Source organism: Oenanthe melanoleuca, chromosome Z (genome assembly GCF_029582105.1).
Source record: "Oenanthe melanoleuca isolate GR-GAL-2019-014 chromosome Z, OMel1.0, whole genome shotgun sequence".
In the NCBI taxonomy this organism is placed as follows: Eukaryota; Metazoa; Chordata; class Aves; order Passeriformes; family Muscicapidae; genus Oenanthe; species Oenanthe melanoleuca.
This window is the reverse complement of record NC_079362.1, coordinates 63,155,828-63,169,472: the sequence shown is the minus strand read 5'-3', so window position 1 is coordinate 63,169,472 and position 13,645 is coordinate 63,155,828. Positions and strand designations below refer to the sequence as shown.

The 13,645-nt window shown below is 46.2% G+C and overlaps 2 protein-coding genes across 4 annotated transcripts; both read right to left on the bottom strand.

The window, feature by feature from the left end:
- Positions 1–8,148: 8,148 nt before the first annotated feature.
- On the bottom strand, positions 8,149–9,775 carry LOC130264759 (E3 ubiquitin-protein ligase RNF185-like). Of its 2 annotated transcripts, none has more exons than XM_056513224.1 (2): positions 9,226–9,775; positions 8,149–9,045 (listed from the first exon to the last, which is right to left on the bottom strand). In XM_056513224.1, exon 2 carries the CDS (start codon positions 9,001–9,003, stop codon positions 8,590–8,592), a length of 414 nt encoding a protein of 137 aa, XP_056369199.1. In that variant the 5' UTR covers positions 9,004–9,045; positions 9,226–9,775; the 3' UTR covers positions 8,149–8,589. The 2 variants fall into 2 exon arrangements, with proteins under 2 accessions (XP_056369199.1, XP_056369198.1); XM_056513223.1 differs by having other exon boundaries at positions 8,149–9,009.
- Positions 9,776–9,856: 81 nt separating this feature from the next.
- LOC130264757 (uncharacterized) lies at positions 9,857–13,125 on the bottom strand. Of its 2 annotated transcripts, XM_056513221.1 has the most exons (3): positions 12,952–13,125; positions 12,487–12,771; positions 9,857–12,413 (listed from the first exon to the last, which is right to left on the bottom strand). In XM_056513221.1, the coding sequence occupies exons 1-3, from the start codon at positions 13,036–13,038 to the stop codon at positions 11,805–11,807; spliced, it is 981 nt and encodes a 326-aa protein (XP_056369196.1). In that variant the 5' UTR covers positions 13,039–13,125; the 3' UTR covers positions 9,857–11,804. The 2 variants fall into 2 exon arrangements, with proteins under 2 accessions (XP_056369196.1, XP_056369197.1); XM_056513222.1 differs by having other exon boundaries at positions 9,857–12,735.
- Positions 13,126–13,645: the final 520 nt, after the last annotated feature.

Sequence of the window (13,645 nt, the reverse complement as noted above, 5' to 3'; positions counted from 1 at the left end):
CTTCCCATCTTTTTGCTGTATGATTACTTCTAAAATAGTAAACATCTGTCAAACAGTTCATGATCTATAGTAAGTGATTTCTGAGACATTCTAAAAGAAATGGGAACTGCATTAAATGAGCAAATAGTGAAAGCAAATAAATGTATAATGACTGCTTAAGCAATGAATATTAGGCAATAATTAAGTATTTTTATTTCTGTGCCTGTTGAAGAATAATTCAAAATCAGTGAGATGATGAAAATACTCCATTGAATTTGGGTCCCTTGGATGTAAAACTAGTATCAGTTTGTTAATAGCTGATGCACCTACTGTGCTTATATTCTAAGCCACTGGACATGAAAAGTCTTTTCTGTTTTTAAATAGAAAAGATGATGGATGATACAGAAGACTTTCCAATGGGAGCTGCGCTGTTAACAGTGGTCAGTTCTACTCTTGGCAACTAGAGTCATGTTTCATGAAAGATATACGTCCTGGATGAGGCTTTCCAAACAAGCTCTTGCTGTTTGCTTGGTAATGAAGCACTCCTAAAAGGTGTTGGAAAGTAGTCAGCAGGACTAATAAGATTTTAGCACATGACTCAAATCATTATGCCATCCACATTTCATGGGCTGCAGTTGATGCCTACTGAGTGGATGACAGGTCATGTTCCTTTTTAATTACACCCACCCCATGATCGGTGGGCAGTGCAGTTGTTTCAGCCTGACATTTGCAGGTTGGATACTACAGGGTGCAAGGCAGTGTCTCAACCCCAGACAAAAGGGTGGTGCAGTGGTGCATCAGACTTCTCTAGGTGAATAGGCAGGAAGAGGTTGGCACAAATGCTAGAGAAAGAGAAGTGAGCGTTATGTGTGAGAAGAAAGCTTTTTCAATGTTCTGCTCTTCCCCACTCCGCGTTGCAATGTGATGGAACACTATGTGGTCATTAGTCAAGGTGCAACAACATAAAACTTCCTACCTGAAACCAGGGATTCTTATTTTTGTAGTGCAAGAAAATAGGGTGAGAGAAAATATGAGATAGAGCAAGAGAATGGAAAATGTGGATGGTAACAAAGAAAGAAAAGGAATCCCCCAAAACCTATGGAGCGAAGTTGATACACAAAGGTGTTTGTATCACCAAGAGCTTAGAAATCGAATTCTGGGATTTGTGTTTGCCCCTGGACATCCATTCTCTGGGACAGTGGAGCTGGAGGAGCTGGTCTTGCTTTTCTTAGAGTGTGTTAGAGTGTGTCTGTTCTGCTGCCATCTAACTCTTGTTTTTTCTGGAATCATCTCCACATCTCACTGCTTTGAATTGCTGCCTCATCCCTTGGCCTTCATGACAAATTAAATTACACACCTAAGACCTTACTTTCATGACTGCACTGTACCTAGTGAACTATTCAAAAAATCTGTAAATATTTCTAGCTAGAGATTTGAAATCAGACATCAGTTTCTGAAAGAATTTTCTGCCTTCAGGACTGAGCCCTAATTGCTGTTCGTCGCGACTTGCTACTTGTTAAAAACAGTTTCATTAAATGCAGCACAGCTCAGGATTATCAAGATAATTAAGTTTGTAATGATCCATGTGACACTGAGTGAATAAAATATATCTGGAATTCCTAATATGAGTACAATCCTCTTAAGACTAAAATTCATTATTCTTTGCAATATAAACTAAAACATTTTAGCCTCTAGGTCATAAAGTATTTTTTCAATTTTCTTGGGGAGAAAATTGGGATTACATAGGCTGAGGAATTAAATAGGATCACATGCTTTTCCCCAGGTAACCAACAGGCACCATAAACCAATGCAAAGGACAGAAGGTGTAGTTTTGCTCTGGCCAGCTTCCTTCATCTGCTCATGAGCAGGCAGGAGGGTCTGCAATTCAGCCTCCAATGTGCTGCATATGCTGCATGATTCCAGCAGCTGATAAAAGTTGCAGCTTTAATACATTGCTTCTGACAACCTGACAGTATTTTAGCAGTGTTTTCCCATTATAACCATTTTTTACCCTTTTTCATTGCATGCAGTTGCTTAGTAATCAGAATAATGCCTTCATCCACTGAAGCACTTACTATGGTTATAGTCTAGCAAAGATGGTTTCAGCATCTGCTTTTTGGGATTCAAGACCTTAAAGTCTGGCTGTGTTTCCCTGACATCCTGAGTCCTGTTGAAATATACACATTGGCCAAATTAAAAGTCTTTGGCTATGAACTGAGTCAAATAGGGCCCAGGGAAGATGGATGCCAGAAGCACAGCAGAGGGAGGGATCAGGCCATTTGAGATGAGCAGCTGGAGGAAACAACAGTGCTTGCACCCTTGCCAGCAGGACTAGCATGGGGCTGGGAGTGTGGCTGGTTTTGTGTTATCTCTGCAACAACCACTGCAAGCACTGTGGGTCATCCACTGTATTTGTTTAAGGGAGGAGAATTTAACATCAAAAGTGGAGTCTAAATTCCAAGGCTCACTTGTAAATCCAGAGCATCACCCTGATGATCAAACAAAGCCCTAGTTTTTCCCACAACAGTGCTGGACAGCTGCTTTCCTTGACACATAGACTGAACTCAGCCTGCCATCACTTTGCCTAATAAATGCCTGAGGTTTTTTTCTGATACTCAGTTTTCTATTTACAAGCTTTAAGGGCAATAGAGAAAAGCAGTTCTTTATAGAAACAGATATTCCCTGTCCTTTCCACAAACCAGCTGCTTTAACATGTGCTTTGCAAGGGCTGGACAGGTCAGAGCATGACTGTGCTATAATGTGCAGTGCCTGCTCTTCTTCACATTGGCTCCAGGCCCTATTGAGATTAGTGAGGGCTCGGCCAGACAAGACAATGAAAAGCAAAATAATTCTGTAGGAATCTGCACACAGACATACAGACCTCACTGAAATATTCTGTCTTGTGTGTGTGAAGCAACAGATATCCAATTTCTGCTGCTGTGGAAAACAGAAACTTAATTCAGCCAGTGAGCAGGCTGTTTTTGTTCACCTTGGGGAGATCCAAGGTATTTTCCTCATGATAATTAACAGCTTTGCAACCCTGCAAAGGCACTGTGAAACAAAGAAGGCTTAGATGGACATGAAGGAATCAAAGAAGCTGGGGATGAAAGCCCAGTGTTCAGTTTCATTACTCTTCAAACTAAGGAAAAAAACCTTTCTGAGCAGAGCAGAGTGGCAGAATGTAACAAAGTATTTATTATTGCATTTAATTAGTGCTAGGTTCAATTTGAAGATTGTTAAGTAGCCTTTTGTTTTCACAGGATTCTTTGCCAGTTGAAGTGTGGTGCAGTTGTTTGTACACTAGCAGATTTTTGCTAGTGTACGTATGAAATCATGTCAAAATCAGAAAACATATTTCTGAGTAGAAGAAAATGTACATTGATTCTAGGCATAATTATTCTGTTTGACATTTGTGGAAATGTTTCAGCAACAGCTGAATTGTAAAGGTAGAATGCTGAAGTCTCATTGTTATGTTAAGCTTGTACCATCTAAGTAACACGAGCATTCATGTGCTATTCCACAAACCATTTGAAGGGAGAGAAACACCAAAACTCTGTCCCTGTTTTTAGAATTCAGTTTTTAGAAGAATTTTCCACTGCTAAAAGGGAAGTAGCACTGGGAGTTTTATGAATGGTCTAGATGATAAATAACTTGAATCACACACAGACTGAGGAGTCACAGTGGGTAAAATCCTCTCTCCTCTGAAGTTGCTGGGAGACTCTGTGGCTGAATGTGAGACAGCCAACCTGCACAAGTGCTGTTTTGGCTTTCCCTGCAATGTTTCAAGAGTTTTGTACATAATTTTCTTTGCTAAACAGACCAAGTGTTGTGGAAGGAGAAGGAAAAGCAGGACCTACTTTTTCTATTGCAAATGACAGTCAGAAATGCTCACTGATCTGCATCAATTTTCTTCCCTGGAACCAGAATTTGGATCTCAGGTTAAAAATTTTCTTGCATGTGGGGAGAGATGACCTTAAGACGTGAAACTAAAGAAAAACTTTGAAACCAAATTGCCCCCAGGAAGACCAAAGCCAGGAAGCATATTTTGAGAAACATGGTTCAAGCACACACACATGCAGTTGGAAACCCATCTGGATGTGGTTCACTACTCATACGAAAGGGGTTTCAACACTCTGAGAGAATAACACCTAGTTAATCACCACCAGAGCTCTCTTTTCCAATGTTTCTTTCTATAAAACATTCTAGAAATTCTCCTTATAGGAAGAAGCTGTTTGAGCAACTTTCAGTAAATTAGAGAAGTTTAGCTGAGTTTGGTTTGAAGTGCCACCTTCTTTCTGCTGCACACTGAAGAACCGTAGGACAAAGAAGGATAATTAAGAAAAATATGAGAGCAAAGGATTTCAGAAGTTGTGTATGTGCCAGCAGTGGGTGAATGGTTTGCTGATTGAAGTATAATGCCTTTGGGGGAAAAAAATCCTCACAAAAGTACATTGGTATAATCTTAATGTCCTTTTACTGTGCACCCAATACTTGAAAAAAAACGAAGTCTTACTAAATGTGGAAGGAAATTCTGGCATTTCATTTACACACATAAAAAAATATTTGAAAACATTAGTATGAAAAGGCAATGAATCTCTCTGCTAAAACTGTCTGTGTCTGTAAGAGATAAGAGGGCAGGAGGAAGGAGAAAGAACAATTTCTTTTAAATTATTCTTATAATCCATTTACTTACAGAACAGCACCTACAAAACACCTTGCAATGACTGGGCAGATGTTCTGGCAGAAATAAGTACTCTCACTGTTCCCTCATTTTTCCATTTCCTTGCAATTCACTTTTCTCTAAAGTAGTGAATTTTTCAGCTCAGGTATTTTTCACAACGACATGCTAATAGGGACCTCTACTCATCAACGCAATAGAAATTATTAACACGAAGGAATTATTAGCATAGTAGTGCTCATGTGGTTAAACATGCACGTGAAGTCTTTGGTGGGCTTTTGCTTAGCAATTTCTACAGCTCAACTTGGTGGCTCACACAGCTTCAAAGTCGTCTGTGGTGGGCAAACCTGCAGAACTCACCACAGCTAAACCTTCTGCCAGTCATCACAAGGACTGACCATGCAAGGCCTTGCCCTGCACGAGAGGGGAGGAGTTACTGGGGAAGACTTGTCTTGTTTAACATTTTTGTTTTGCTTGCCATCTTTCCTACGGGAAGATATTCTGGTCAAGCCTGTGAAGCCCAGCTCCATTCCAGAATTTTGAAGGAAAAACTTATCAGAAGGATAAACAGTGGGCATTTAAGCTAGTGTCTTTAAAATATTCAGAAGAGTGAATAAGTGTTTCTTGTGCTACATCTGATAAAGCTTGGGAAGTGTAAAATATATCTCAAAAGTTATAAGGAAGGCTTAGGAACAGTCTGTGAGGCACAAGCAACAGCAGGGACAGCAGTGGCAGCTACAGTAAGGTTCTGGGGATGAGAATAAGCAGGGCAGGGGATTCCTGGAGTCAGGGGCCCCCAAACAAGGGCCTAAAGAAGGCACACAAGGAGCTGCTGAAATCACTTGGCTTGTTCAGCCTGGTGAAGAGGAGACCTCATAGGTGCCTGCAGGCTCCTCACAAGGAGAATCAGAGGCACTGATCTCTTCTTAGTGACAGAACGCAAGGGAGCAGCAGGAAGCTGTGGTAGGGAAGGTTCAAGTTGGGTGTCAGGAAATAGTTCTTCACCTGGAGGGTGGTTGGGCACTGAAACAGGTCCCCAAGGGAACTTGGTCACAGCATCAAGCCTGACAGAGTTCAAAAAGTACTTGAACAACACTCTAGGTGCAATCCTTGGGATGGGGCTGTGCAGGGCTAGGAGTTAGATGCCAGTGATCCTGATGGGTCCCTTCCAGCTGTCCCTTCCTTCAGTGGTTCACTGAAGAGCTGAGAGACCTGGAGGCAGCTCTCACAAGCAGGGTGAAGTGTCAAGGTTGTTGCCAAGGGCAATCACGGCAGATTTCAGTGACAGGAATCTTCTGAGGGGAGCAGTAACAGTGGTGAGCAAGAGAGGAAGCTGGGCAGGGGGACTAAGAAAGGACACCTGGTGGCTGAGGTTACACACAGGCTGCTGATCAGGAGGAGCCTGCTGATGAGGCCTTCCTGCTTTGGCTGCAGGGCACATCATCCTCACCCCCTCTCATCCTGATGGAAGGGCTCAGCTGCCTGGACATCTGCTGGGAGAGCAATACAGCCAGCTGTAGCAATCCAGGACACTCCTGGGGTGTGCAGAGGACAAATTCCTGGTCCGGGCATTGGCCAGACCAACCGAGGAGAAGCATGACCGGGCCTGGTGCTCACTGATGGGCATGAGCTCATTAGAGGGGCCAAGTCTGGACACACCTGGGCTGTAGTGACCATGCCCTGGGGAAATTCATGATCTCATGGAGCGTGGGCCTGGCAAGGAGAATGCTCAGGACCCTGAAGGTTAAAAAAGATGATTTCAACCTCTTTAAGGAGTTGGTGAATGAGATCCATTGGGAAACTCCTTGGGAAAGGACATGGGGGCTGACCAGAGCAGGCAGCACTTCAGGGCCACTTTTCTTAGAGCACAAGAGCTCACCATCATAATGTGTAGGAAGTCTTGCCAGGCAGGCCAGAAAACAGCATGGCTGAGCAAAGATCTGCTCCTCAATTTGAGAAGAAAGAAGAACATGCACAGCCAGTGGAGGAGGAACAGGTGATTTGGGGAGAGTACTGGGATATGGTTCAGATGTGTAGGGACAGCATGAGGAAAGCCAAGGCACAGATAGAACTGGGCTTGGCAAGATATGTGAAGAATAACAAGAAGGAATTCTATTAAGGATATAGGGAAGAAGAGAAAGGCCAAGGAGGTAATGATCACTTATAAGTGAGAATGGAGAACTGGTAACAACAGATAACAAAGAAAGCTGAAGTACTCAATGAGTTCCTCCCTTCAGTATTCACTGGTTTGTAGTCAGCTTACCACTTCTCTCAAGATCTTGAACTTTAGGTGGGACTTGGGAGACATGAAGCTGTGAGAAAAGAGCAGGTCCTGGATCACTTGATGAAACTGAACAACCACAAGTCTATGGACTCTGACAACATGCATCCCAGGGAAATCCCATCCCTGAGAGGAACTGAGTGCTGTTGTTGCCAAACATTTCCCATCATATTTGAAAAGTGATGACAGTGAGGCCAAGTACCTGGTGACTAGAAAAAGGAAACATTGCTCCATTTTTAAAAAGAGAAGTAAGGAAGATGTGGGGAATTACAAACCTCTTAGCCTGACCTCTGTGCCTGGGAAGATAATGTTGCAGATCCTCAGGGAAGCACTGTTAAATCACATACAAGACAAGGAGATGATCCAAGACAAACAGCATGGCCTTACAAAGGGCAGATCATGCCTGACACTCCACTGACCTTTGATGATGAAGTGACTGCAAGAGCCAACAGCTCCCAAGCAGTACAATTTGATGCACCTCAGTGCTGTGAGTGAGCAAGTAGACAGCTTGATCCTGATCTGAATTTCTAACTCTTCTGCTCTGTGGCAGTCCTAGTCATGGAGTATACAGAGAAGATAACTGTAGCTCAATACAAAAATTGAATACAGTTTGTTTTGGCTCAGTAATTTTTTTAATCACCTTTGCCTTACTTGAAAGTAACAGTATTCTGGGTCCACCATTGTTTTTCAGTGGTTTTGGTAGTTTTTGGATGTCAGCTGGAGTCTGTAGCCTGTACTGCCAGTAGGGGCATTAAAGGTGAGGCTCTACATGGACCATACCATACAGTCTGTGGTACAGCAGAGTAATTTTAAACCAATTTACAATTCACTTTTCGCTGCCACCTTGTGAAAAACTGGTTAGAAGAGAAGATATTCTGGGTGATATTTGGGGTAAAGCATAGCAAATGGGTGATGTGGAAGGACAAGATGCTTTCAAGACATTGGTGCTGTTGGTACCAGGGCAGAAAGGTTTTTTCTCCTTTTATTTTCAGCTGATCATAGTATGGAAATACAATATAATGAGAAATGGCACAGCCATAGGAAATATTCGGTATAAGCTCTTATAGAAAAATGTAACATAGAACAGGATGAGAAAAGCAGCAGGCAAGCTTCTAGCTTGTTACCCTTATAGCCTTCAGCTTCATTGCAAGGGTCTCTTTAGATTTTCCAGTGCATTTTGTAACAGACATTAAATGCTTGAGCCCAAATTTGATGGATGGAATTGACTTTATTTTTGGAATTGTTAATAGGACCAACTTTGGTGTAAAGTAGTATAATTTATGGCACTAGTAGCACGACATACAGTAGTACCCTGTAGGGTGTGCTACCTGCCCCTGTGCCGCTCAGGGCTGTGGGATGTCCGCCGGGATCGACGAGGTCGTCTGCTTGTTGCCCGTGATTCCCTGGAGGAATCCCGTTGTGCCCACTGACGGTGCTCTCTCCTCCCCAAGCGGACATTGGGCACTCCATTCGTGCCCTGCAGCTCGGTGCCAATCTCGAGACGGTTCAGAAGCCATGTCCCGAGCCCTGCTGTGCTGCCATCTCCTGCTGCTTGAGAGGTCATAACTCTGGGCCTGCTGAGCCCTGCTGTGACCATCATAGTTCCTCCTCCGGGACCTGATTCGGTCCCTTTCCCCAGTCTCTGGCACGGCTAGTGCCGCGCTCTCCTGCTGGAAGATCTGTGGTGCCGGTGGCCTGCAGAAGGATGCCGCCTCCTTTCTGCAGAGTGGTGACCATCTCTTCTTCCTCGATTACATCTAGTGGAGCTGGTGTAGTGCCCTACCGAGTACACCTCATAGTTATTGTCTCCCGCTTTGCGGAGGAGGTATCGGAAAGGCTCCCGGCAGACTGGGCACACAGCTTTGTTGCGGGACCATTCTAGTATGCAAGGAAAGCAGAAACTGTGGCTGCACCAGCTCACAGAGACTTGGTTTTTAAGGATGTCCAAGCAGATTGGGCACATTTGGTTCTCCGAGTTATGTAGAGACTGAGCCTGGAGCACCTGGTTGTTGTTGGCAGTAGAGGAAGAGGTGCCACCTTCTGCCAAGCCCTTCTGCAACGCCATCTGCCGCTGCAAACCAAAGAGACACGAGGCTCCTGGCCTGCCCTGGAGACACAATCCAGAGTTGCAGTCTGCAGGCAGCAGGCAAACTGTCCACATCAAGCACTGAAGAGCTGCTCGTTCTACCTCAAGGGGCTGTGCTTGAGCTGCCACAAGGGCCAGGGACTATTCTGGGACAGACAAGTGACACCACAAGTGTCTCTGAAGGGCAGGGCAGTGACTGACCTCTCTGACATGTGCAAACAGGAATTGTGAAGGTGTAAAAGCAGTTTCTGGTTCTCAGCAACAGCAGCTGAAGCCTGGGAATGTGGCAGTTTGGGACTAGCTCCCCAGGTCCTGCTGTTATTGCTGCACAGGAAATCCTCTCTATGCCCTCAGAAGGCAGCCAACGGGATGGGGATACGTCCTTCCCCCACCTTCTGATGTCTATCCTCACTGGAGGAGGGCTGGCATTCTTAGCATCTTCAGGGCTGCCCCATGCTGCTAAAGGGATTGATGCCACACGTGTCACAATGACTTTCTGATGACACCACAGGGCTTTCAGAATTGCACACAGAGCACACAAGCTCTGGTCACGGGGACAAAAAGCTTCCCAGGTAGTTTGTCCAACTAGGCTGCCTTGCTATCAAGCAGTATCCCAGTATCCCTTTTCTGTATTTTTTATATAAAGTCATGGGTTTCACCGTTTATACCAAGCACTACATACTAATTTAGGAATAAACCAGCTCAAGGTGTTTCTTCTAGCTTCTACCTTCTAGCCTGTTTTCCTCCTAACCTTGGTCACCCTTCATGGTTCTCTAGATTTTTGGATGTCTTTTCTGATGGAGAAGGTATTTTATGGTCCAAGCGCGATGGTTGGAATTGACTTTATTTTTTAAATTGTTAGTAGGCCCAACTTTGGTTTAAAGTAGTATAATTTGTGACACAAGTAGCAGGACATACTACATTGCAGTAGTACACTTCTTGGTAGAATTTCTACCTGCCCCTGTGCCAGTCAGGGCTGTGGGATATGCACTGGGATCTACAAGATCAACCCCTTGTTGCCTGGGGTTCCCTGGAGGAAACTCATTGTGCCGGCTGATGGTGCTCACTCCTCCCAGTGAAGTCAGGGGCATCCTATTCAGGACTGGCAGGGTGTCCCTCATTGTGATCCCTCCTTCTTTGCTCTTCTCTTTGTGTTTGTCGCCAAGTACTGTGGGACCTCCTCCAAAGTCTTCTGCTTGTTGCCCGTGATTCCCTGGAGGAATCCCATTGTGCCCACTGACGGTGCTCTCTCCTCCCCAAGCGGACTTGGGCACTCCATTCGTGCCCTGCAGCTCGGTGCCAATCTCGAGATGGCTCAGAAGCCATGTCCTGAGCCCTGCTGTGCTGCCATCTCCTGCTGCTTGAGAGGTCATAACTCTGGGCCTGCTGAGCCCTGCTGTGACCATCATAGTTCCTCCTCCGGGACCTGATTCGGTCCCTTTCCCCATCTCTGGCACGGCTAGTGCCGCGCTCTCCGCTGGAAGATCTGTGGTGCCGGTGGCCTGCAGAAGGATGCCGCCTCCTTTCTGCAGAGTGGTGACGATCTTGATTACATCTGGTGGAGCTGGTGTAGTACACCTCATAGTTATTGTCTCCCACCTTCCAGAAGAAGTATTGGAAGTGCTCCTGGCAGATCGGGCAAACAGGTCTGATGGAGGACCATTCCAGTATGCAAGGAAAGCAGAAGGTGTGTCTACACCAGCTCACGGAGGTTTCCTCCTCAATGGTGTCCAGGCAGATTGGGCACTCAAAAGCTCTTTGAGGGATAGCCAGAAGCACCTGGTTGTTGTTGGCAGTAGAGGAAGAGGTGCCACCTTCTGCCAAGCCCTTCTGCAACGCCATCTGCCGCTGCAAACCAAAGAGACGCGAGGCTCCTGGCCTGCCCTGGAGACACAATCCAGAGTTGCAGTCTGCAGGCAGCAGGCAAACTGTCCACATCAAGCACTGAAGAGCTGCTCGTTCTACCTCAAGGGGCTGTGCTTGAGCTGCCACAAGGGCCAGGGACTATTCTGGGACAGACAAGTGACACCACAAGTGTCTCTGAAGGGCAGGGCAGTGACTGACCTCTCTGACATGTGCAAACAGGAATTGTGAAGGTGTAAAAGCAGTTTCTGGTTCTCAGCAACAGCAGCTGAAGCCTGGGAATGTGGCAGTTTGGGACTAGCTCCCCAGGTCCTGCTGTTATTGCTGCACAGGAAATCCTCTCTATGCCCTCAGAAGGCAGCCAACGGGATGGGGATACGTCCTTCCCCCACCTTCTGATGTCTATCCTCACTGGAGGAGGGCTGGCATTCTTAGCATCTTCAGGGCTGCCCCATGCTGCTAAAGGGATTGATGCCACACGTGTCACAATGACTTTCTGATGACACCACAGGGCTTTCAGAATTGCACACAGAGCACACAAGCTCTGGTCACGGGGACAAAAAGCTTCCCAGGTAGTTTGTCCAACTAGGCTGCCTTGCTATCAAGCAGTATCCCAGTATCCCTTTTCTGTATTTTTTATATAAAGTCATGGGTTTCACCGTTTATACCAAGCACTACATACTAATTTAGGAATAAACCAGCTCAAGGTGTTTCTTCTAGCTTCTACCTTCTAGCCTGTTTTCCTCCTAACCTTGGTCACCCTTCATGGTTCTCTAGATTTTTGGATGTCTTTTCTGATGGAGAAGGTATTTTATGGTCCAAGCGCGATGGTTGGAATTGACTTTATTTTTTAAATTGTTAGTAGGCCCAACTTTGGTTTAAAGTAGTATAATTTGTGACACAAGTAGCAGGACATACTACATTGCAGTAGTACACTTCTTGGTAGAATTTCTACCTGCCCCTGTGCCAGTCAGGGCTGTGGGATATGCACTGGGATCTACAAGATCAACCCCTTGTTGCCTGGGGTTCCCTGGAGGAAACTCATTGTGCCGGCTGATGGTGCTCACTCCTCCCAGTGAAGTCAGGGGCATCCTATTCAGGACTGGCAGGGTGTCCCTCATTGTGATCCCTCCTTCTTTGCTCTTCTCTTTGTGTTTGTCGCCAAGTACTGTGGGACCTCCTCCAAAGTCTTCTGCTTGTTGCCCGTGATTCCCTGGAGGAATCCCATTGTGCCCACTGACGGTGCTCTCTCCTCCCCAAGCGGACTTGGGCACTCCACTCGTGCCCTGCAGCTCGGTGCCAATCTCGAGATGGCTCAGAAGCCATGTCCTGAGCCCTGCTGTGCTGCCATCTCCTGCTGCTTGAGAGGTCATAACTCTGGGCCTGCTGAGCCCTGCTGTGACCATCATAGTTCCTCCTCCGGGACCTGATTCGGTCCCTTTCCCCATCTCTGGCACGGCTAGTGCCGCGCTCTCCGCTGGAAGATCTGTGGTGCCGGTGGCCTGCAGAAGGATGCCGCCTCCTTTCTGCAGAGTGGTGACGATCTTGATTACATCTGGTGGAGCTGGTGTAGTACACCTCATAGTTATTGTCTCCCACCTTCCGGAAGAAGTATTGGAAGTGCTCCTGGCAGATCGGGCAAACAGGTCTGATGGAGGACCATTCCAGTATGCAAGGAAAGCAGAAGGTGTGTCTACACCAGCTCACGGAGGTTTCCTCCTCAATGGTGTCCAGGCAGATTGGGCACTCAAAAGCTCTTTGAGGGATAGCCAGAAGCACCTGGTTGTTGTTGGCAGTAGAGGAAGAGGTGCCACCTTCTGCCAAGCCCTTCTGCAATGCCATCTGCCGCTGCAAACCAAAGAGACGCGAGGCTCCTGGCCTGCCCTGGAGACACAATCCAGAGTTGCAGTCTGCAGGCAGCAGGCAAACTGTCCACATCAAGCACTGAAGAGCTGCTCGTTCTACCTCAAGGGGCTGTGCTTGAGCTGCCACAAGGGCCAGGGACTATTCTGGGACAGACAAGTGACACCACAAGTGTCTCTGAAGGGCAGGGCAGTGACTGACCTCTCTGACATGTGCAAACAGGAATTGTGAAGGTGTAAAAGCAGTTTCTGGTCTCACAGCAGCAGCAGCTAAAGCCTCGGAGTGCATCAGTTTGCGACTAGCTCCCCAGGTTCTGGCACTATCAGCACAGAATAAATCTTTCCTCACATACAGACTTCCCCAGTGGAGGAGGGCAGACTTCTGGCCCTTCAGGGCTGCCCCACACTGCAAAAGAGATTGATGTCACACGTCACAATGACTTTTTGGTGACACCACAGGGCTTTCACGAGCTACACACAGAACACACAAGCTCTGGTCTCATGGAGCAAAAGGTTTCCATATTCACTGGGCTGCCTTGCTATCAGGCAGAATCCCCTTGCTCTTTTTTTTATATAAAGTCACTGGCTTCACTTTTGTACTCAGTACTATGTTTTGTTAGAAATAAACAATTTGAGGCATTTCTTACTCCGCTGACTTTGCAGGTCTGATTCAACTCCTCCTGCTCAGCACTGGGGAGGCCATAACTGGCAGATTGAAAGTGTGAGGGCTGTATAGGGTTAAACATCTCCCGAAAGATACTGGTATGTTTTCACAGCATGTGGTGTGTTGCACATGACCATAGTTTTCTCAGGTGCTTGTCAAGTCACAGTTTGCAACTAATTCAACCTGCTGCCTATCAGTGCTGTGAGTGAGAAAGTAGGGAACTTGATCCTGA